At 26.9% G+C, this 24,644-nt stretch overlaps 1 protein-coding gene across 4 annotated transcripts in view; it reads left to right on the top strand.

Moving 5' to 3' along the window:
- The window catches only part of LOC127286954 (CDC42 small effector protein homolog), a 35,279-nt gene that overhangs the window by 6,365 nt on the left and 4,270 nt on the right, over positions 1 to 24,644 (top strand). For 3 of the 4 annotated variants that reach the window (XM_051313626.1, XM_051313627.1, XM_051313628.1), the window contains exons 2-3: positions 7,215 to 7,369; positions 17,419 to 17,704. In XM_051313626.1, coding sequence (XP_051169583.1) covers positions 17,450 to 17,704 — 255 coding nt within the window. In that variant the 5' untranslated portion in view covers positions 7,215 to 7,369; positions 17,419 to 17,449. The remainder of the gene's footprint in view (positions 1 to 7,214; positions 7,370 to 17,418; positions 17,705 to 24,644) is intronic. The other variant, XM_051313625.1, reaches the window with a different exon arrangement.

Below are 24,644 nucleotides of genomic sequence, written 5' to 3'. Positions count from 1 at the left end.
ATCAAATTTATTTAACGACTGTTAAGGAACTAAATAACTAGTTAATTAATGGTGGTAATGTATTAGAAAATAAAAAAAATAAATATCGATATATAAAATTCAAAAATAAAATATAGTGCACAAATAATTTCTGTTTAAATTATATACATGTTTATGAAACGATGTTCCAGCTGAAAAATATTACGACTGTCCGACTGTGTGAAAAATTCTTTTGAAGAAAAGAATTAAAATACGAAAGTGATTATATTTAACGAGTATACAGTGTGACGAATTTATTTTACTATATTTTGATGATTTTGTTATAACTATATAGTTTATCAAAAAGTACTTTTTAAACAAATATTTAAGTTAATACTTAATTATTGCTTGACGTCGTTAAAAATAAAACGCTACAAAACGAGAGAAGGACCAGTTTTACAAACGAAAGTTTATATTTTAACGAAAAGTTTTGTTTTATTATGACAGTATTTACTGACGAGGAGTTATAAACTCTTGAGAATTTATTTGTGAAATTCTAAGACACATGAATCCGCTTATCTGGGTTGTTTCTTTTTGGACGGAGTTGTGTTCATTCCCGAAAAACTTAAACAACTAGGTTTGTTTTTCGTAACAATCGACAGTAACGAGGGTTGGAAAAACGAATCAGTTCCAAATTATTTTAGCACGTGTTCTGTTTTAATGATTTAGGAGCAGACTATCTTCGAAGCACAAAAATTATTAAATGACAGTTTTTCTTGATTGTGTCAATTGACAAATGTTTATTTTGAAATTTACTTAACGATTTGTTTTTAAGGTGAAATTCACTTGAATACGAATGGATAAGTGCGGAGAAAGGGTCAAATCCAGTTGACGGCGACGTTCGATAGCGTTGGGAAGTTAATACCCAGTGGATCTTGACACAAATTTTAACTCTGAATATTCCAAGAAAAATTGACAGAAATTTGTTTTCTGATCCAATCGAAGGAACGATAATCATCTGGAAAATTCAGAATTTTATCTATGACTGTTCAATTTCTTCGGATAATGGACGATTAGTAATCGAATTGAAATCAGATTGTTCACGACAGTATACGAATGTATTTATAACGATTTGTTTATATTTAACGACTGTACGAGTGGGTTGTCGACAACATATTTAAATGACTGTTTTATAAACTTTTAAATTTGTCTGGTCAATGTGTCACCAGAAGAAAATAGAGGTCCTAGAAAGAAAAATAGTTACGACAAGGAGAAATTGATTAACGAAATGATTGATTTCTATCCCTCAGAACGAAACTGAGACAATTAAAAACGAATGTTGTTCATAAACAATGACTGTTGAGGACGGTTAAAAACGATAAATTACAAAACGACATGTAGTGTAAAGACAGTAGAAACGAAAGTAAATTAAATAATATTTATTTATAAATTATACGACGATATATAATTCAAAGATAGTAAATACGAAAGTAAATTGGAAGACGAGTAAAAGTGAATTAGAAAACGAGAGTAATGACCGAAATGATTATAAAAACGAAAGTAATTTTAATAACAAAAACGAAAGTATTTTCAATAATAAAAACGAAAGTATTTTTAATAATAAAAACGAAAGTATTTTTAATAATAAAAACGATGTTGATCACTATAAGACGAAAGACAGTATTGACGATTAATCAAAGACGGAAAAGGAAGATATCAGAACGAAAACTTATTTGGTGATTTTAATCATAAATGACAGTTTGAATGTAAACGACAGTATTAACTCAAAATTGGCAGTATTAGCCCTTTTAAAGATAAAACGATGATGTTGACGATGCATAACAAAATGCAAGAGAAGGAAAACTCTAATTTCAACAACGAGACAATGATATTAAACATCTAAAACGAGTTAGAATTGTAAATAACTTAGATCTTTCCCAAATTTAAAACGACGACTGTTCCTCTTATTCAAACGACATAAGTAGAAAATAATAAACGAGTGGTTAATAAAAAATAAATAAACATCGACAGTAACTAACAATGGTTTTAAAATTAATAACTGATGCTTTCAAAAATAAAGTTTGAGAGGCAACTGAAATCGAATTTAGTAGTAAAGACAGTAATATTAATCATGATTGTAAATTAAGTTCACGAGCTAAATTTAAATATTTATACGAGTTGTTAAGTTGTAAATTACAGACGGTAGATTTGTTTCATATTATAAATACGACAGTTATTTCTCTACAATCCTTTTAACGATGAGTTAAGAGACGAACAAATTAAAATTTTGAGACATTAAAATTGATGTCGAGAATTTTATATATTTCAGAACCAAAAAGAAATTTTAAGTAAACTAAGCGAATTTAAACGATGTGAAGTAAAATTTAACGAGTGTAACTGAAACAATTATATATACTTGAATATGATACGAAATGTGAGACGACAAAATTTTTAGTTCGGTTTGTGAAATATTTTTAATTATAAAAACCAAAAAATAAAAAAAGAGAAGAAAAATGACTTGCCTTTTTTTTTTAAAAGTTTAGATTATGAAAAACACGAAGCTCTTTAATTCAGTGACGAATAAAGATTTGATTGTTTGAAATTTTTATTATTTTTGCCGAAACAAATTGAATACAGGCGAGTAATAAAAGATCTCTGAATTTAATAAAAAAAAATGACAGTAATTGCTTCAAAATACTTTAGACAAACAAAACGAGATGTTTAAATAAACGATATGAATTTTACGGTATAAGACACATAAAAAAAAAAAAAACGATTGCTATCGAAGGAATCAGTAAATGTTACAAATGTCAAAATCTTACCTTTTATAAGACTACTTTGGAAGTATAACGACTGTCGATCAAATAAAAAAATAGGAAAAGGAAAAAGAGGTAAGAATTTGATCAACTCAGATGACAAGCCCAAATTTCACTTATTGAGCCATCAATGTATGACAGTTTAAAAGGTAAATATAATGACCAAAATGTTAATTTCAATTTACTTAAACGATCCTATTTTAATAGTAAGTAATTTTATACAATAAATAACGACAGATAATTACGAAACAGATTTGTTTATAGAAGGATAATTTATAATCTCAAAAACGACAGATAAACGAAACAGTACGAGTGAAGAATCAAAAATTGACTTTTCAGAACTCTAGAACAGTAAATCAGGTATAATAAATCAAACTATTATTACGTCAATGCCTAAAAATATTTTCACCTTAATAGAAGAATCATGTAATAATCATGTAAATATTTTTAATCCAAAAACGAACGATTTGTTTGCGTCAAGTTTACATGAAAATCTATAGGTTCAGCTACTTCAGATAAATTTTATTGTTTTCGACACGACTGTAGTTTATGAAAAACCGAATCAAAATAACGAAATTATGAAAGCCTAATGAACAAATAAATAAACGACTTGATCAAAACGACTGAAAAAGATACAACTAGTTATAAAATGATTGACGACAGTTATAAAAATGTTAACAATATTATAAATTCAAGTATTGACACTTTTTAATAAAGTGAAGATCCACGAATGAAAATAAATTACTTATAATAAATATTCTAGATTAATTTATGCCTTCTGGGCATTCTCATAACGATTTTGTCAAAACTAATAAATCTATACGAATTAATACGAATTGATTATACGAATGTTGGGTATCTACATAAGTCACAGGAGTTATATAAATTATATAAAGAATTGCAGTCTGTAGAGTTACGACAGTATTCTAAATTTTAAAGTATATTCATTAATTAAGTAAAAGAAGTTTTACTTTTGAAACGACAGGAATAAAATAATAAGACCGTAATAAACTATTTATTCGAATCATTAATAATAAAATTTTATCCTATACACTTTCGCAAAAAACATCTAGATGCTTATAAACGATTTTTCTCGAAAATCTTTAGTTGAGAAACTGAAAACGAAATGAGTTTTTGCATAAGAAAATTTATTAAAAAAATCGCAAAATTTGTTTGACAGTAACGAGAAGTTTTATTAATTACGATCAAATCAAAATAAAAAAAAATATATATACAAAATTAAACAATTGAGGTACTGATTCACAAAAGTATAGAATGACAGTCTACTAATCCTGATACATATCAATAAATAGAATCTCAGAAAAATTTAACTAAACGATACGATAAATCAGTTGATTTTAAGTTTTCTAAGTAAATTTGCAACAAACGATTAGTTTAATATAAATGATACAAAACGATTCGATTGATTAGATCATTTATTATTAACAAAAAAAATGTGTTTATGGTAAGAAATACAATACAGCCTAATTGCAGAAACGAGTTTGTCATCATACGATTTGTTCATTTAAATATTTTGTTGATAAAGTAAATTTTTAGAAAAACAATTATGTGTTATTAAAAACGGAGGGAGATAAAAATAAAGAATAAAATTAAAAAGAGTAGTAAATCACGAAAACGATTGTTAGAAACGGAGGGAGAGAAATTTAACGAAAATATTAATAAATAAGTAAATAAAAAATTAAATTCACAAGAGAGGCTTTTGAGATTCATAGTAAGAAAATATATGAAATTAGTTAAAACCAAAATTTCTAAATTTACGATTGCTTTGCAAAATTAAACCTTATCGAGTTTAAAAGATGAGTTCATTAGGACTGAAAATAAAACACAATAGAAATTTTATTTTTCATTCATATTAAGATTATAAACGATTAGTTAACTCTTAAACAAACGATAGAATCTAAAAATAAAAACGATTGGTTACGAACAATTAATAACGAATTGTATTCTATGATAAAGAGTTAAGTCTTTGCTATAATAGATTAACTAATGACAGTTAAAAATTATACAAAGTCAAATATCGATTTGAGATAAGTTTTTCAAACAAAAAAAAAATACGACAGTTTATGAACTGTTAAATTCAAAGTAAGGTTAGTAATTCGAGATTTAAAAAAAAAAAAAAAAAAAAATTAAAATTTATACGAAATAGAAGATATTGATGCGACAAAATCTATATTACTTTTTGTACGAACAGTTTTAGCGATGATAAAACATAATAATTTTTCTAGTAAGTCGATAACGATAAATTATTTGTTAACTACGACAGTAAAGAAATGTTAAATTATAAATTAGAAAATGTTAGAAATCAAAAAAAAAAAAAAAATTGATTTTGTTTAAAGGTATAAAGTTAGGTAAACCAAAATGTACGATAGATATGAAAGGGACGACTGAAGGACTGCAAAAATATGACAGTTACACAAGAAGCATACGTTGAGAAGAATTTAATGAAATTTTGTCCAGATAATAAACTTCATAAAATCAGCGAATGTAATATGACAGCTATAAAATAAAGAACGAAGGGAACGTAAATTTGATGACATTTTTAAATCTTATGAAAAATAAAAAGAAACTTGACATTTCTTATAGAGAAACGATTATTAATTTTCTATACATACATAGAACTAAGAGCTTAAAAACAGCTATTGTAATCTTACCGAAAACGAGTGGAATTTGATCAGAAAAATTATCCAATATTTGTATGGAACAAAAATTATTTTTAAAGTTCGTAAGTAGACGAAACGATCTGTAAACTTATTTGGATATAAGTTTTTGCCAATTGTAAATAATCCATTTCGAATAAGTTTTTATAATACGACTGTTTGAAGATATTATCTCCTGATATGTTAATAAACAAACTTATATGGTTTAACGAAATTTGAGACTGAATATTTTTAGCCATGAATCATTATTTTAACATAATTATAACGATTAGTAAATCTTTGTTGAAAAGGTTTATCAAAACCTTCCTTACGGTGACTGTTAAATGTGATAATAATAAAGGTGCAACGATGTGTGCATAAACTAATGGTGAAATAAATTGAGGCATATGACAGGACGGATGTTCATCAAGACTATATGAAATAATTTGTTTAATACAATGTTGAAAATATCGAATGGTTTTCAACTAAAGAATAATTGGCTGATATAATAACGAATAACGAAATTATGAAATAAAGTTTTAATTAAGTGTCAAAAATACCGAATAACGACAGTTCTCTTAGGTAATTAAGATGAACAACTAAAATATAAGATAATTTCTCTCTTAGATGGTTCCAATGAACATTTGAAGCATACGACAGTTCCTCTGAGAAAGTTTAAATAAACGACTGAAATACACGATAGTAAACGATATGTGACGATGGTAATAAATTATATTATACACCTGAATTGCAATATTAATTATTTTAAATAGTTTTCAGTTACTGGATAAATTTAAAACAGGATGACTAGCAGATATGCTGCTTTAAAGATGTCCAAGGATTTCCCAAAAGTAAATTATATCAAATCCGATAATACCAATATATCCAGGATTTTCTGGTTGCGAACGAAAGTACTACGAACAACTGTGTTCAGAAAAATTTGTGAAATTTATAAATTGTTATAAAATCTGTAATTTACAAAATAGTTCATTTTTATTTCAATTGTAAACGAGTCAATCTCGGGAGGGAGTGTTGGAATAATTGTATATTCGCGCTTATATCTCGCTTGACTCTGTCAGTAGTTGCTCTTACGTCACAACCGTATGCGCACGCACTCCTTCCTACTTCTTGTTCTTGCTTCGACCGTGAACGTCTCGATCGTCAACGAGCTCCCAATAAACGACCGTATTTATCCTTATTTCCGTGTTATTTATTGACTACATCCTGCCCTAAATAAACTGCATGCCAACAATATTGTATGTACCTACAGGAATAATTGCAACTTGTCTTTTGTACTATCATTTCCGTTTTAAAGAGTTCTATTTCGACACCAGCAGTAATACTAGAAGTGGCACTCCTCTCCTACTACAATCTGCAACCACATAATGCGCCTTTTGCGAGCATCATGATCTCAGTTTCCTCTCTTAACGCTTTCACTCTCATTTTCTGTTTTATTACCTGTCAAATGCAAAAACTTGCAACAAATCAAAAAACAAGGTTTAAATTACGTTCATCAAGAAATTTTCTCGCTGATAAGATATTTTTGTTTGAGGACTTTTGGGTTTTTTTTCTCTCCTTCCTCTTTTAATTACCTTTATAAGATATCATGATAAGGATATAAAAGAAACTTCTCATTATTCAGGAAAAAACATTTGACTGACTGTAAATTTACATATTTAATTTTTTACAATTTTTGAAATATTTTTAATATAACATCTTTCCGCTTTAATTTGTATTAGTTTTTTAGTTTTAACATTTTCTAATTTATTTTTTCTTTTCGCAGTTTTCCTGCATCAGTTTTACAATCCAGTGGTGATAATTTTATATTGGAAAAGTGAGGCAATATTTTTGTAAAAATATTCACAAAAGGATCAGAAGAATTTATATATATGTATATACTATGTTGAATCCAAAAGTTTCGAGTACACAGCAATAAAGGTATTAGTGAAAATTTTAAGCTGTTTAAAGTTTTATGCCGATATTTTATGGATGAACATTTGCTAAGCATCTTATTGAGGAAACAGGAGACAATAGATTTTTAGGTGACAGCTGCGTGTCCATTTTCCAAGATTATAAAACCTCTCTTGGTATTTTGCTCTCTTGGGTCATTCAGTTTTTCATGGTTTCAAATATATACATGAGTTTATCGGTTCCTCTGAGGACAATGAAAAATATAACGGGATTGAAAACGGTATGCAAGTACGCACTTTCAGGTCAGTTTCTTATAGGCCATCCAAAATTTGCACACGTTCGTCCTTCAGACGAGAGAGAAAATTAATATTTCCGCGATTAAAAAAAAAAAGAGAGAAAAAGAAATATATATCTATATACACCTTTCTTTTTCGAAAGTATATTCCGCATTTTGTATTGTCTATATAGATAAAGACTATACACAATATCAATTCCAAAGATAATTCGACACTTCATTTTATTCAGGTCACGCTTTCTTGAAACTTGTTTCAGTCTAGCACCACAAACGAAATTAATGTTAAGTTGTAAAATTAATTTCTTTTCACACGGTTGTCGTATGATAATCATTTTCATTCAAAGAAGCATCATAATTGTGAGTTTTTTTTTTTTAAATTCATATAATATGTACAATTTATTTGCGGTCATTTATCATTACGGTGAAATCGAGTTTTGAAAAAATTTGAGAAACCATGGAATTAATTGGAAATTCTACTAAATGAAAATTTAGTGAAAGAAAAATATTTGATTCAATATAGAGATTCGGTTAAATAAAAATTCCGATTAATATAAATTTTCACTTAAATTTGGCTAAATTTAAATAATTTAATAAATAATAAAGATCCACTATCAAATATAAAAAATAACAATGATAACGATATAAAAATGTAATACAAAGTAATGCAAGTTTTAATTAATTATACTTTTCTTTAATAATTGTATATCAGTTTATGGTAATTTTAATTATAATTTATAAATAATTTTTTATAGTGGTTTTATGGTATTTTTATACCTGATGGCAATTTTTTATTAGTAGTATAATCATGATTTAATGTAACATTAAAAAAAAAAAAAAAATTGCAACCCCCTAATGTAAAGGAATCATATTGACTTATAGCTTCTGTAGTTTTGTTCAGTTAGGAAATTTAACATTGAAGCGGGATAAATTAGACACGATAGGAGTAATAAATAACCTGTCATGGAGTCTTTCTCTCCTCTGATAGAGCAGAATGAATATTTATCGGTTGGAAATATTAGTAATCTAATTTGAATTTTTGAATGAAATTTTGTTTATCATATTGCAGCTGGTAATGTAGATAATAACAAATAATAACATTTTTTTTTATTCATAATGTACTGATGCAATTAGAAATAATATTTTTGTCAATATTATATCAGAAAATGTACCTACATAATTAATTTTAAGGATTAAAAAACAATTTTTCATTAAGTTATAATAAGATTTTCTCTTTATGTTATTGACTTATTTTCGTAATGTTATTTTATTTTAGAATTTATTTTCTACTATCATTTCTCGCATCGTGTTTATATCGTGTATAGAATACTTTTCTATTTTCATATCATCGCATTTGGTTTAAATGCCGACTTACAGCTTTGCGGAATGATTCATCACTGCCAGCTGACTTTGTGGCTCGTTTCAATTGAAATGGTTTTGTGCCCACCTCAGGTGTCATCGTGTTTTTTTTTCTTCTTTTTGAAATTTGAGCAATTAACGACAATAACAAAGTGTGCTCTATTTTATTTCAATTGTTTCTCGTATTCATATTTCTTGAGTTTTATTATAATTAAGCAAAAAATCTTTATCAGATGATAAAAGAAATTAATTCTCTTTATTATGGAGTTTGATGATAAAATTTTAATCTAAAATTTAATTTTATTGTTATCGAAACAATTAATATTCATTTAATTAATTATTAATATATTAATAATTATATTGGTAAAAAATAATAATTTTAAATTTAATATGAAAAATATAAATACTAATTAAAATTATAATTAAAATCGACATACTGATGGAATAAGTTTTATATGGAAAATTATATTATAATGAACAGAGAAATGTTTCATATCTCATTTATAATGAAGCCAGTATTTTACGACTTTTTATATATGTCTTTTCTTCATCTGTCACTCTTGTCTGTTCCTTTTATCTTTGTAACAAAATACGCGAGAATGTCCAACAACTTGGCGGCTGCTGCTGCCCAAGTAAAGTGTAGTTATATTGATTCTTGGCTGAATTCGACAGCTCATATATATGGCTTTTGAAAAAGATTATAAAACGAGCGAGTATGCAAAATTAAATTCACATCATCATCATTATCATCCTTCTGCAAAGAGAAAAAACAGAAAGTCTCATTGATCGAAAATATAATACACTTATATTATCGTTTCCTTATAGATTTTCCATTTGACTTCTAGTCTCACTCATGAGAAATATAATCGAATGTGAGAGAGAGGATTAAAATCATCCATTTGAAAAACAAGTTTTTGCTTTTATCTAGATATTTATTTTTCAGTTTTTTTGTACATTATTATTTCTAATTCATTTCGAAATGTGCGTATTGCTTTCAATTTTCTATACCCACACACTTTGTTCATTATTATTCGTAAAAATTATTTCTTACGTAAATATTGCTTTTATTTCATTTTTCCCATAGATTTGATTATGAAATTGAAGATTTATAAATTTGAATTTTTCGCCCTTCCAAAAAAGGGTTTCTATTTCTCATTTTCATATTTAAAATTTCTCTAAATGTAAAAATTGAGAACCCTCGTATCCGCATTTCCTCATACCCTTTCGTACTAACATTTGGCGTGTCTCCAGAGTCGATTCAAACTTCTAGTACTGTCGGGGGCTTTGCCCGAGGGTGCGAAACATTTTTTCGTTGATTTCTATCATTTTATTTGATTTTTATTATTATTTTCTCATGACATCTATACCTTAAAGAAATCGAAATTCTATCTTTTTCAAATAATGGCATCATATTTTCTATTTTAAAAAAATGAATATTCGCAAATCTGTTATTACACGGAGAAAAAAGATTTCTTTTATAAAGTAACTTTTACTACTTTCAGAGTAAAACTGGACCAACTCGAAGTTTCTGCGCATCTCTGGCAATTTTTACTCCAAAAAGAGTAAAATTGACTCTAGAAATAGTAAAACTTACTATGGAAACAGTAAAATTTACTACAGAAATAATAAATTTTACTATTTTTGGAGTAAAAATTGCCAGAGATGCGCAGAAACTTCGAGTTGGTCCAGTTTTACTCTGAAAGTAGTAAAAATTACTTTTTCTTTTTCTCCGTGTGTAAACAAAAATTTAAGATTAGTCATTTATTTTTTTAAAATAACTTTCTCATACGAGAAAAGATATATATGGGAGTGACCGTGAAATGTATGTGCACATGAGATTGTATTTAATTAAAATTTATTTTCAAATCAATCTAGTCTGCTGATTATGTTCTGTGTCTGGCGTAGACGCTTTCGTTTTCCGTATTTATGATCTTTATTTAATTATTATACTTGCACTCAATTATTCAATATTGTAATATAATATCCCGCTTTTTGAAATTGAGACGATTTCTCATAAATTAATCTAAATTTCTTTTTATTTAATTTTATTGAAAAAATCTCCATCAAGTAGAAAAAAGAAAAAATAATTTTTCCTTTTTTCGAAAAATCTTTCGCAGTGTTTGAACATTAATTTTTGTCGCAGGTGCTGTTATTCAGGAAATTTCATAGTTCCCTCAACTGATCATATTATTATCTATATTGCAATTTCGAGGCACAAATCAAATTCTACGATAATAAAAAAATAAAAAATATATACACAATGGAATCAGAAAGACAAGAGAGCCGTGGGCAATGCACGAGTAAAGACGGAATAAAGATGAGAGAAGTTTGGTTTCCTTCAGAGAAGAATATTGACCAAGGCGAGAAGAATATGCAGCATCTTTTTCCTCGAATGGTCCATTCGAATATAGGAAGGACTGCGGATTGTTGTTGTTGTTGTTGTGCCCTTTGGCGCATATCGAAGCAGCAGCAGCAAAGACGAGAGCCACACGAACGATTTACGAGATTCGTTTTATGAGTCTTTTACTCGTTTCGTGCTCCAAGGAAGAGATCGAGCGTCTTGGAATTGTATTGCCCAGGCTTGACTTCATCTCACTTGGTTGCTGTCGCTTTCAAAAATGAAATGCCACTCGAATGAAAACACGCCCATTAATATTGGTGGCTTCAAAAAAAAAAACACACACACACGCCACTGAAATTAATTCTTCCAAACTAGTCCCAAAAATCAATTAATTAATCATTCTAAAGTAAAAAATTTGCTATCTTTCATTTTCAAGAAATTTAGCTCGAAATAATCTTAAAAATCTTCTTTAGATAGAATTGAAAAATCTTATCTTGACGAATTTGCCTGACTCATCGGCAAATAAAACTTTCATTTTTTTTTTTTTTGAAAAGAAAAAAAAATTAGATAATAAGATAAGATCTTATCTTCTTTGCCTAAATCCTCAGCTAACGTTGTATATTATTCGATTGTAATAATTTTCTTTTGTGAAATTTGAGACAACAGACACAATTTTTCATACATCGTAAAAATAGTCAGGGGAAGCAGAAAAAAAAGATGCGGTTCACAGGTTAATAGCTCACACTCTCAACAACTTCCTCGGTAATCTCGTTTCCTGTCTGATTCGACAAGAATAGCGCAAAGAGACATTTATGCCAGACAACGTGTATGCTACCAGTTCTTGGCCGTTTCCTTGTCTTCGTATATACAAGTTCACGCTATGAGTCACTATTCAGAACATATATGTATATGCATATACAGCCATACAACGCCTAACTCCTTTACCGAGAGTGGAAAGGATAAAACGATGTAATTTACTCTCTTGTCCTTGAAAGGGAAATAGGGTTGCTTATGCGTCTCGAGCCTTGGGCTTTTTCCTCCTCTATTGATCGCTTAACTTTCAAACCCCATAAGCGTATACAAACAATGCCTAGACAAATTATTGAGGACACGACGTTTTTTTTTTTTTTTTTAATATTTCTATATTTTCCAGGAAAAAAAATCAATTTCACATATCAGAACGTTTTTCGCATCTTGTTTTTCAATTCCTATGAAGATTTATTATATGTAAACTTTTTTTTCTCTTTCAAAGAAATATTCATTTTTCATTTATCTACGAAAAAGAAAAAAGTTTTTTGTTTTTGATTATATAAAAATTCTGATATGGATTTTTTCCATCAAATTTTGGCTAAATATAAAATTTGCCATAATTATTTTAAAATTCGATGTTTATCTCATATTATAACAAGTAAATTCACAATATGACTGAAGAAATTTTCCTTGTCACTTGATAATGATTACTAATAGGAATAATTTTTATTTTAGTATTGAGTGGGTGTTGATAACGAGAGTTGTATATTTTTCGAATCCCTCTTTTAATTTCGGATTTCCTGCGTTCAATGATATAGGGGTCAGGAAGCAATTGAAATTTATTATTGGTGATAACGTGTCAAACTTCATATATAAAACACACATATATATATACAATATATAAGTGTACATACGGGAGGCGCACTATGGCAGATAAAGGTATAATGGTTGAGAGAGGCGAGAATTTTTAAACGATCTTGTTCAAGAGTCGAGGCATTCCCCTTTGCTCCTATTATATTAGAGAATTGAGTTTATCAACAGATTACATACCAAGCAACGTTAAAGCGTCGTCTCCGTCTCTTTACTTGTGCAATATTGAAACGAGAGACTCTCTTGACGGAAATTTACGAACCATTTGCGTCATAAACATTTTCATTTATACACTTACATTTCCATTATATATACGTATACCGACACCACTATTCTTTCAACAATACTATATAAACTGGGACAATTAACATTGAGAAGACAATTAAGGAAAGAAATGATTAGAATTTCCATTTTTTTTTAATGTGTTCTTTTGTGACACATGAATATTCCAATAAAAATCATTATTTCGAATTTCCATTGTTTTTAAATTTACAACTTCGAATTATCAGCATTTTCATTTTTAATTAAATAATATTATTTAACAAAATTTTTATGTAGCCAATTTTACAGTTTGATGAATTTTCACTTCGCGCAGAAATTACATATATACAAAAGTTCTGTAAAATGGAAATTTGGTTACTTAAAAAATCTTCGGTATAAAGATTTGGTTTAATATACAGTTTACCATTTAAAAATTTATCTAAATAAAAATTCTCTTCAACCCGAATTGCGGTAAGTTGATATTTTGATAAACGAAAATTTTGATAAAACGATATTTCGGTAAATGGAAATTATTTAAAATTGAAAATTCTATTAGCGGTAGATTTTAGTAAATAAAATTTGATTTTTTGAAAATTCGGCTTCATTGAAATTCGACCCCAAAAATTCGAATTAATGATTTTTATAAAACATTTTCTTGCACCTCTAAGAAATTGATTATGAAGGAATATTTTAGTGTCTCATATTTTAATATATAGAAATAATACCTAATTTTTGAAAAAAAAAAATAATTTGGAAAAGTGAAAAATTATCTTTCATATTCTTATTTTCTCCTTGTAAAAGTTTTTCGTGGGAATTGATAATGTCTCGCACTATGTGTCTCAAAGTTAATTATTTCCTTTCCATGTTCTTGGAAACGATATATACATAATGGAAAAGAAAAGAGAAAAGACTTTTGAAACAAAGAAGAGGAGAGACTTTTTTTACAATATCCTTATGTTTTGAAGTGAACTTTTTAAGACGCGTGTCGTTGGCGCGTGTAATATGCGTCCTTAAATAACGGGTATTCGTCGCGAAAGAGTAGGGAGTCTCTCGATCTACTTTAAGTAAGTTGAAACGAAAGAGCCCACATGATTTTATATATATATAGGATATAAAGAGTTTCAAGCTTGTATACTTGTATATATATATAGATAGAAAATAAAAAAAGTCACCACTGTGTTGTAGAAACATCCGGTAGCTATCTCATCTTGACGGGAGAGAGACCTGGACCCGATCTCTTTAACCCTTTCGTTTAAGCATGTCGTCACAATGTTGACAATCACAACAAACTGTCAGCTCATCTTCACAATTTAGTACAAGATTTATCATTCTTGGCCCTTATTTTCAATCTCGTATCCTCAATTTGTTTTGTTTAAAATTAATCATTCAATTTTCAGCTTGGGAGATCTATTTTTTTTGCCTAATATTTCTCCTTCATATGGTATAGAATTTGAAAATTTAATAATTCACACAAAGCTGAAATACGCAACGTTTATGATAAACGATTTTTAAAGAAATAATTTAAGATAAAAAAAATTCTATACTTTTTTGCCTAAAAAATATTTCTTGTAGTTTTCATTAATCAAAAAAATTATAAAAAAATATTTTTTAAAAAATTATAGAATTTTTCATTTTAAAAAATTATTTCTTTAAAAATCATTTATCATAAACGTTGCGTACTTTAACTTCGTTAATTCACGTTGTATTACGTAAAAATTATATTTGAAAATATAATAAATTCGTTTCTTAAACGATATTGTAAAAATATAGTTACAAGAAATAATTTTTATTTAGTTATCTAAATTAATCAATTTTTTAAGTACATTTTTACCAAATATTAATATTTTCAAGACAATACGGGCCTCGGATTATACGACTTTTTCGACTTTTACCGACTTTTTTTTCAAAAATACGATTTTTTTCGACTTATTTTAATAAAATGTGACTTTTTCGACTTTTATTTACATTTTTTTTACAATATTTTTAAACAAAATCTTTACAAATTCAATTATCTTAAATTATTATTCAGTTAAAATTTTTATGAAATTTAATAATTGTTTATAATTTCAAAAAAATTATCAAAAAATTTTAATTCAAAATCACTTAAAATTTAATTATTTGCAAAAATTTCAATTATTTTTAATAAATTTTATAATATTCTTCGAAAATTCAATTATCTGAAATCATTTTTCAATGTGATTTCTGATAAATTCTTCATCAACAGAAATCACTAAAAAATTTCTCTTATTAGGTATAATTATTGTCTGAAATTTAACACAATCTTTTGAAATTCAATTATTTTCATAAATTTCAATTTAAAAGCTTCTAAAATTTTTTGAAATTAAATCATTTCAATTATAACTCTTCTGAAATTTAATAATTTTTAATACTATTCTTTGAAAATTCAACTATCTGAAACCATTTTCCGCTTATAAAAAGTTTTCAAATTATTATATTTTTGTCTGCAATTTCTAATAAATTTTTTAGTAACAGAAACCATCAAAAAAAATTTAATTAAAAATCACTTGAAGTTAAATTAATTTCAAAAATTTTTGAAAATTCAATTACTATATGAAAAAATGTTATCTAAAAATTATTTGATAAATTATTTTTAGTTCTATAAAATTTAATTATTGCCTAAAAGTAACAAAATTTTTTGAAATTCAATTATTTTTAAAAATTTCAACTTTAACTCTTCCAAAATTATTATTATTTGTAAAAAATTTTTTATTTAAAAATCTGTAAAAATTGCCTTAATTTTTTTTTATCATCAAAAGCAAAATATTAATTAATCAATTAAATTTTGTTAAAATAAAAAAAAATCGACTTTTTTTGCAATATAAATCGACTAAAACGACCTTTTTTGTGCCTTAAAGTCGATCCGAGGCCTGGACAATATTATATAATTAATTACAATTAATAGAAATGTTTAATGCTTTGCATTTTTTAAAATTTTATTTTAGTATATAATTTTATTAATTTTGAATTTATAAAGAAAGTTGAAAAAATTTGACAAAATTTTTTTTTTTTTTTAATTACATATATTGTAATTGTTGCTTTGTTGGTTAGTAGGTGTTTAATAAAGATGTGAAAGTATTTAAAATTAAATTGTGGTCTGTGGTGACGTTTAGACAAGCCTGGCGACAAACTTGACTTGTTTTTTTGAAAAAATTGAGGGTACTTGTACCGGAAAGCAACGGTATAGAAATTTAATATTTTTACCACAATTTGCTAAGAGTTGTTACTGTTATATTACCAAACATTTGATATTTGATTAATATTATTAATTCGAAAGTTTCTTCCTTTTTTTTCATTTTATTTATACTTTTACGAATTTCCAGAAATGATTTAATTTAATTGCCTCTGTAATGATTAAAAATGTATTTTCTCCACTGAAGAAAAGGATCGAAAATAATATAAATAAATAATATAATTTGTATTTGAACCAATTATTTTGATTCCGTCACTGTTCTTTTGAATTGAATAATAATTTATTGTATTGATAATTCTTTTTTTTATAATTGTCAACAAAGGAATTAAATTGACTAAATTTTTTTTTTTTTTTTTTTTGTAAACAGTGGTTTATTATAGGCGCAATGTAGATTATAGAATTTTATTATTTCCGTGTTGTGGTTGTATTCTACTTTTGTTGAAACAGGTTGAATACGCGCATCTTTGAATTTATTATTTGTTGCTACTAACTCCGATGATATAATTAAGAACAATTTTCTCGAGTTAACTGTAAGTAGCATTGTGCGGATTTATGGCGCAAAGTTCACACGAGGAATCATCAATAATTGCAATATATATGTTTGCTCTCGCAGTTGAATCGCAAAATAATGAACCACATTTGTTTTTTTGTATTTTGTTGAGGAAAAGTTTTCAAATTTTACGTATATTTTTTTTATTGTAGGACAAATTTAGAGGTATGCAAAAACTCGAATTTTACATTGACTGAAAATTCGAACCAGAATTCAAGTTAATTTTTATGGAGAAAATCGAATTTCGATAATTTGCACACCTCTAGTAAAATTTTAATGTGACTTTATTGATTTTATTTATATTGGAATCAAATTTTTATTTGATTTCTATTAAAACTAAATTTGAATAATTTATTGACTCTTAGAAATAAAAATGAGATAATTATTAATTTTCTTTTTAGAGAATATAAATGAAAATTGTTTAAGAATTTTTTATTTTTAGTATCAAGACGAGGGAGTTAAAGGACAGTAAAATGGCAGGAACTGGAGAAGTTTGGGTGCAATGGTTCACATGTTGTTTAACTCAACAAGGACCTGGAGCTCGGAACAAAAGACAAAGGCCACCTCAGAGATTAAGGATAGACCGAAGTATGATAGGAGCACCGACGAATTTTCAACATACTGGACATATTGGCAGTGGTGATCTTGACATGGCAAGTGCCCATCTGAATGCCATTCAAACGCAAATGCAGGGAAAAGGCGGTTACGAAGCGGCCTTCGGTGTTAAGGTAGATATGAACAAAAAAAAATTTTTGAAACCTAAATTCCGAAAAATATTAGGTTTTTATCTACTTCAGTTCATTTTCTTCAAATAAATTCTCATTTTTCAAAATTTGTTTTTGTAACCAAATTTACATTATTATTTATCCAAATTTTCCTTTAGGAGAATTTCTTAAATGAATTTTATTTAGCAAATAGACATTTGGTTAAATGGAAATCTAAATAAAAATTTCCAAAATACCTAATTGCTTTTAGCAATTTTAGTTTTAAAAAAATGGTAAATTTTAATAATAGCACTTTTAATTCATGGTATTTGCAATTAATGATAATTCCAAATAAAAGAAAATTTTCTTCGGTTCGTGAGCCTCACAATTCATTTCTAATAATTAGAATGCTACAAACATCAGACAATGCCGATTGGATAATTAAAATTGCTTGTCGAGTTTCTCGAAAAGTGGAGCAAGCGGCCTTTAAAATTTATTTTATTGAAAGTAGAAGTTTAATATAATATATTTCTGGTTTTATTGAAATATACATACAGGAAAAATGAAATAAAATTCTTTCTGTAGAGTTAGTTTTTATTAAAATCAAGTTGATTAACAAGTTATAGTCTAAAAAGAAAATTTCCATTTGAATTGTCGTTTCTTGAACTGAATAATTAATTAAATATTAATTGTAATAATTAATTAATTATTATGCAAAAAATACTTGAAATAAAAAAAGAAACTTCTATATTAAAAACCAACTAAAGAAATTAATAAATAAAAGAAAAAGGGGATTAAGACTATTACTGATTATAGAAAAATGAGTAAATTGAGTAATTTTCTGAGAATTAAAATTTTTTTTTACGTTGAGATAATAGTAAGTTTTAATATTTTATGGAATTTTTCCTTGACGAGATTCTTAAGCTGTTAATTAACGAAATTACAAAACTATAATTAGTTTCTTTAATGATAACCAAAAGTGACAGGGTTCATTATGCCTGAACAGTGTTTTGTGCTTCCGTCAGGTCACCGGGTTGTGGCCTGACATTTTGTTAAATTTGCATCAACAACTCGAGTTACACGTTGGGCGCTTAAACCTATATAGGTGAACATAAAAAATCGATCATATTCACATCGCGACCACTGACTCTTACTTTCACGCGTCAATGGACGCGTAATGATAATATATATATTTATTTTTTCTTCTTTAACAAATGTACATATACATTAATTAGAGATATTTTGTGTTTCATATTCTTTTTACTGCTTATTTATCGACTTGAAATTTCATTTCTTGGAAGCTAAAAAATGGTTAATTAGGATTTTCTCAAAAAAAGGGGAAAAAAATTGTTTTTTCATTTTTTTTGACAACTTTTGCTTTTTAAAAGAAGGAAATTAATTATTTATATTTATTCAATATTTTTTTTAAATATTTAATTATTATTTACTTATCTATTTATTTTAATTATTTACTTTTTAAAATTCACATTCTTCTTTTTCGATATAACTGGAATTGTTATAAAATTATTATGTAATCTGGATAATTTGCCTGTTATGTACCTTATTTACATAAATAATCAATAAACAGAATCAATAATTTCTTATTTATTTCAATCGGCAAAGTTGTTTTAAAACTACGAAAGTTAAATTAAATTTGCTTATATGATTTTACACATTTTTGTGTGATACGATTTTTACAAGAAAAAAAAAAGAAGAAGAATGCAATGTCTTAATCTTTTAATACTGCAGGGATAAAAGTGCACCAAAAATAAATACGTGACTCATACAAGCTTGACATCATTTTTTTTTTTTTTACCAGAGCTAGAATATAGCCGCAGATACTTTATTCATTTTATCAATTTTCGTGTATGATTCAACAGAGAAATTAATTAACAAAAAAAAAAAAATGTGAATGCGGGTTTATCGTATAGGTTTACAATATATACTTATATTTTAAAGACTTTAATTAAATTATTAAATAATAATTTTCTCTCCAAAAAAGTATCCCGCAGAACTTTATCGTAATTACGAATTCACCTTTTTCTTTTTTCCGAATTAATGTATAACACGTCAAACCAAACGAAAATGACTATCTCCTTCCGTTCCTTTTTCTTTTTTCGAAATGTATTTATTTATTTTTTTTTTGACACACGTGAGAAAATTAGTGTATTTAAAATTAATTTTATTTCTGTCTGTGTAAAAGTCGTAATCAAACGTTTTTTTTTAGTCTCCTTGTAAATTGATAGTTGACTCAACTATTCAAGTAGACATGATGATAGTTAAAAAAAAAACCGCCCATGTCATAGGTCAATTAAAACGTCGCCAGACTTGTATGTAACAAGTTCTGAAAACATAATGCGTTCCGCAGATATTTTGTTGTTTAGCGATCTGCATTAATCTACTTGTATATTTAAGTTCGGCCTTTATTAAGGACAAGTTTATCAAAGTACCACACGAGAATGAGAATGCAACTGAGGCGGTCGAGGTCGCTTGTTTTCCGTGATTATTTTTCTTTTTTTTTTTTTTTTTTCATCGACCGTTCAAGTTATTGCCCTTGAGAACAGATCTCCCTCGAGCCGGATTCGACGACAACGACGCATACTTACGCCTTTACCTGGAATGTCGCGATTGGTTTGGATTTAAAATTTAAATACCTCGATGATTTTCATTTTTTCAACCCAGTTTCATAAGAAGTAGCAGTTATTTTTCAATGATCAAATTTTAAATCACCAAAGAATGAATAAATTCGCCGCTAATTAAAATTCTATTTTTTTTTCTTAATAATTCCTCAATTCTGACTTATTGGCAGATTATTTAATCCTAAATTTTTCTCATTTTCGTCTTTCTCACACTTTCTCTCTGTGTGATTAAAAATTATTGTTTGTTTCAGATAAATGATCCATTAATTGTGTTTTTTTCACATATATTTTGTGAAATAATAATATACTATAGATAAGAAAAAAAAATCTGAATTAGGAAAGAATTTTGACGAGAGAAATATATAAATTAATGAATTTGATATATTATAGAAAGGAAAAATATTTCAAAAGAGAATTTCTGTGTGAGAGTGCGCAGAAAGAAGATAAAAATTAATTAAAGAGATTCTTTGAGTTTGCGTCTTTAAATTTTATCGCTCATTTCAATGACAAATGGCCAATCAAGAACACTAGATGAGTGCGAAATTGTCGCTAAACAAACAATTTAGATGAGAGAGAGAAGATAATAATGAGGAATAAAAGAAAAAAAATCTTTTAAGCGATTTAATAATAGTCTTGATTTTCTAAAATCACCATATAACATAGATTATTTCGTATGTGCGTCAGTTTTGAAAGAATAATTTATAACTTATTATAACGTTAGTTTATGATTTTTAAAGTTTTTTTTAAAAATTTTTTAATCCTCCCATTTTTTTATCATTTTATTTATTTATTATGTATTCTTTATTATTAATTATACTAATTAATTTGATTCTTAATTGACTTAATTATTATTTATAATTTTGTTTATTATTTACTTATTACTCGTTCGATTTATAATAATTATTATATTATATTTAATGGGGTAATTAATTGCTTATTCATTTCTTTTTAATAATACTAATAATTATTTTATGTTAGTCAATTTCTTGATCGAGAAATTAAATTTAGAATATTTTGTGGATAATATACAATATTTTAATTGTTTTATAACTGGAAATAACGCGACAAAGCTTCTATTTATGTATATGGTATGTCGTGGAAATTATTTATAGTATTGATATTTGATTGAATTACATAATATATATTTTTTTATTCGATATTCAAATCAAGGACAATTATACTCTAATAGGATCGCATTCCAATTTATTAAATCGTTTTCATTTCATGGGTGATTTATTATTTTATTTTTATACTATCATATAGAACTGAACAATTTAAATTTGACTAAAAATTTAAATTAAAGACTAAATATAAAAATTAATAATCTTTTTATTTTTCAATAATTAATTTATTTTTTTCTTTTAAAAAATTGTATTAAAAACAAATGAAATTCTGTTCTAATTAAAGTAATCTAAAATTTTTAGAGTGACTTATTTTTAAAAAATTATCATTGACTTTCTCTTAAACATACGTGAATTTTAGTATTTATTTATCAAAAAAAAAAAAAAAAGATTGTTCTAACTGTATTCTAATCTTATTAATTCGTAATGCACACAATAAACTCACATAAGGATAATTTATAATTTTACAAATGAAAATTCCCGAGTTCTATAATTCTTATATAATTTTTACTAATCATTATATTGGTATTACGACTTTTATATTTTATGCTTTTAAATGTAACTGATTATAAATGTGAAAATTGTCACTTTGAAAATGGAGAAATTATTATCGCACACACTCTACTCATTAAGTCCGTCGAGTGAAAGTTAAATCCTATTAAGACTTTATTTCAAAATATTACATATAATATTTACTTTCATTTTAGATTTTGTTTGAAAAAAAAATTTTTATTTATTTTTTCTTGTTTTGCCAAAGAAAGAATTATTTCGACAAAGTTTTACATTAAAAATTGAGCGTCCCAATTCCATAATTCGTTCGACGCTCAGACGCACACGCTCTATTGACGAGAGATTTAAAAAGAAATTTTTCTTTTTTTTTTAGTTTATAATAGAATTTTGGTTGTGATCAAAGAGAATATGTATGGTGGCAATAAGTAAAAAAAAAAAAAGGAATCGAAAAGATTTCAAGCTACTGGAAAAGATGTTGGCATGGAGTTGCCCTCGCACGAAGGAGTTCATCTGTGGCCCTGACCTGCAGTCGGGTCTCTCTCGATTCGCAAAAGGCACACAACCTGCACGATCTTTGCGGATACACTGCGAGATGCTGCGGTTGTGGTCGACGATTCGATCGTTAGGATTAATTCCGCAGCTCAAGCACGATTGCAACGGTACCGCGCGAGAAGCGGGCCTCGCGGAAGGAGAAAGAGAGAGAGAGAAAAAAAGAGAGGATCTCGCGAATCGATTCGCGAATACCTATAATGAAAATGTAAGCATTAGTTACGTGAAAAGTACCTCGACAATGATCGGTTTCTATTAAAGAAGGTGGGCAAGTTCAACGTATTTTGTCTTAGGTCAAGTTCGACTTTATAAAAGTCTAAAAGAAAAAAAAAGAGAGATTCAAGTTAGAATTGTTCAAGAAATAATAATAAATTATAATCCAGTTCCAATTTACTCATAAATACAATAGAGAATTCAGGGAAAAATGTTCACAACAAACAGCGAAAAAGAGAGAGAGAGAGAGAGAGAGAGAGAGAGAGAGAGAGAGAGAGAGAGAGATTTTTTAAAAACGTGGTTATTTATTGCTGATTAATCGCGCACCAGGTTGCTTCCTTGATTTCACTGAGATTCACAGTTCGCAGCTTCCCACCAGGAAATTATTTTCTTCTTCGGCTTGTCCGAATTAATTTTATTTACTTTCAAGTCCCATCAATTAAAACACAGTCTCAGAGGAAACAAATCGAATTATTTTTATCATTACAATCACTTAAATTTCCGATTAATTAATTTTTTCGTTTGTAATTATTGTTCTTTTTAGTAATACAATTATATTTGTCTCTTTTTGAATTTAGTATCCAATTATTTAGTTTAATTAAATTTTTAAAAATTAAACAGAATTATATTTTTTGAGTAAAAATATTAAAATTTCGATTGCAGAATATCATTTCACACACACGTTTTTCTTTGATTTTAATTTCAGGCTTTTATACTTTTTTTTTTTTTTGTTATAAAGTTTTTTTTATCTATCGTTTCTTTTAAAATTCCCTCGTTGAATTTCAAAATAGAAATGATGACATGTAAATCTTTAGATTGTCATTCTACAACTCTAAAGTTAGATCAAGTTAGAGAATGTCTAAATAAAAAAAAAAAAAAAAAAAGGTTTTCTTTCATTCGCATGGACTTTGCATCGATGATCAAATGCATGTGCAAAGCTTTTAAAGTATCGTTGCAAAAAAAAAGAAAAGGAAGATAACTTGTCTATAGTGCTAAATGACAACGGCAAATTTCTTCGTTGACTAATTAAATAACAAATTTAAAAATTATTAACAAGTACATATACCAATATTAAAGTAGAAATAATGAGATATAATTTGATAAATTAATCAGTTTATCAATTTAAATATATATTTTTGTTAATCCGAATAAAGAAATCTCTATGAGGAAGTATGTTCAGGAACACAAAAACTTTATCCTTCAATTTTGCAGAAGTTTTATTTTAATTTTTTTTGAAATTCATCATTGAGAAGAAAATATTTGAATTATTGTGCAAATATATAATCACTTAATATACGTTTGCTGCGGCTTGCATTGAAGATAATAAATTATTTGAAAAAATTAATTAAGTTCCGAGAATGGGAAACGGTTTAATTGTATAAGTAAATTGGTTTTTTTTCATTTTTTTTTTTTTTTTTTGATCGATTCAATAGATCACAACAGACTTTTAACAGGAGAGTCAATGACCGATCCTTGTCGAAGTCATCAGATTGGTACACATCGCACTTGTACGGAAGTGCACAAGGCCTCACTGTTTAACACGTTCATATTCAATGTAAATATGTGTATAAGCACGTGTATAGCGTACTTCTCGTTGAGTAGCTTTTATATATGCTTTTTAGTATCTTTCAGACAAGCTTCTCTCTTTTTTTCCTTTTTTTTATATATGTATATATCTATCTATATATAATATTTATTAGCTATTTAGTAATCGCGATGAGCAAGACTTTTCACTCGGATCAACGCGGAAGTATATGGATGGATATATATTACTAAAAGTCTTATGGGATTTTCTAATTTTAGAATCTGATCCAATTTCGAAATCTCTGTTGTTTGTAATACATAGTCGTTCAACTCTCGAAAATCCAATTTTCCGTCATATGTTTTTTTTTATGAACAATTTGGTGCGTGATTTATTTTTTAGAAAATATT

Source organism: Leptopilina boulardi, unplaced genomic scaffold (genome assembly GCF_019393585.1).
Source record: "Leptopilina boulardi isolate dan_hultmark-lab unplaced genomic scaffold, ZJU_Lbou_2.1 LbouV2_366, whole genome shotgun sequence".
Taxonomy (NCBI): Eukaryota; Metazoa; Arthropoda; class Insecta; order Hymenoptera; family Figitidae; genus Leptopilina; species Leptopilina boulardi.
The sequence above is the reverse complement of the archived record's forward strand: the minus strand, read 5'-3'. Positions and strand labels throughout refer to the sequence as shown.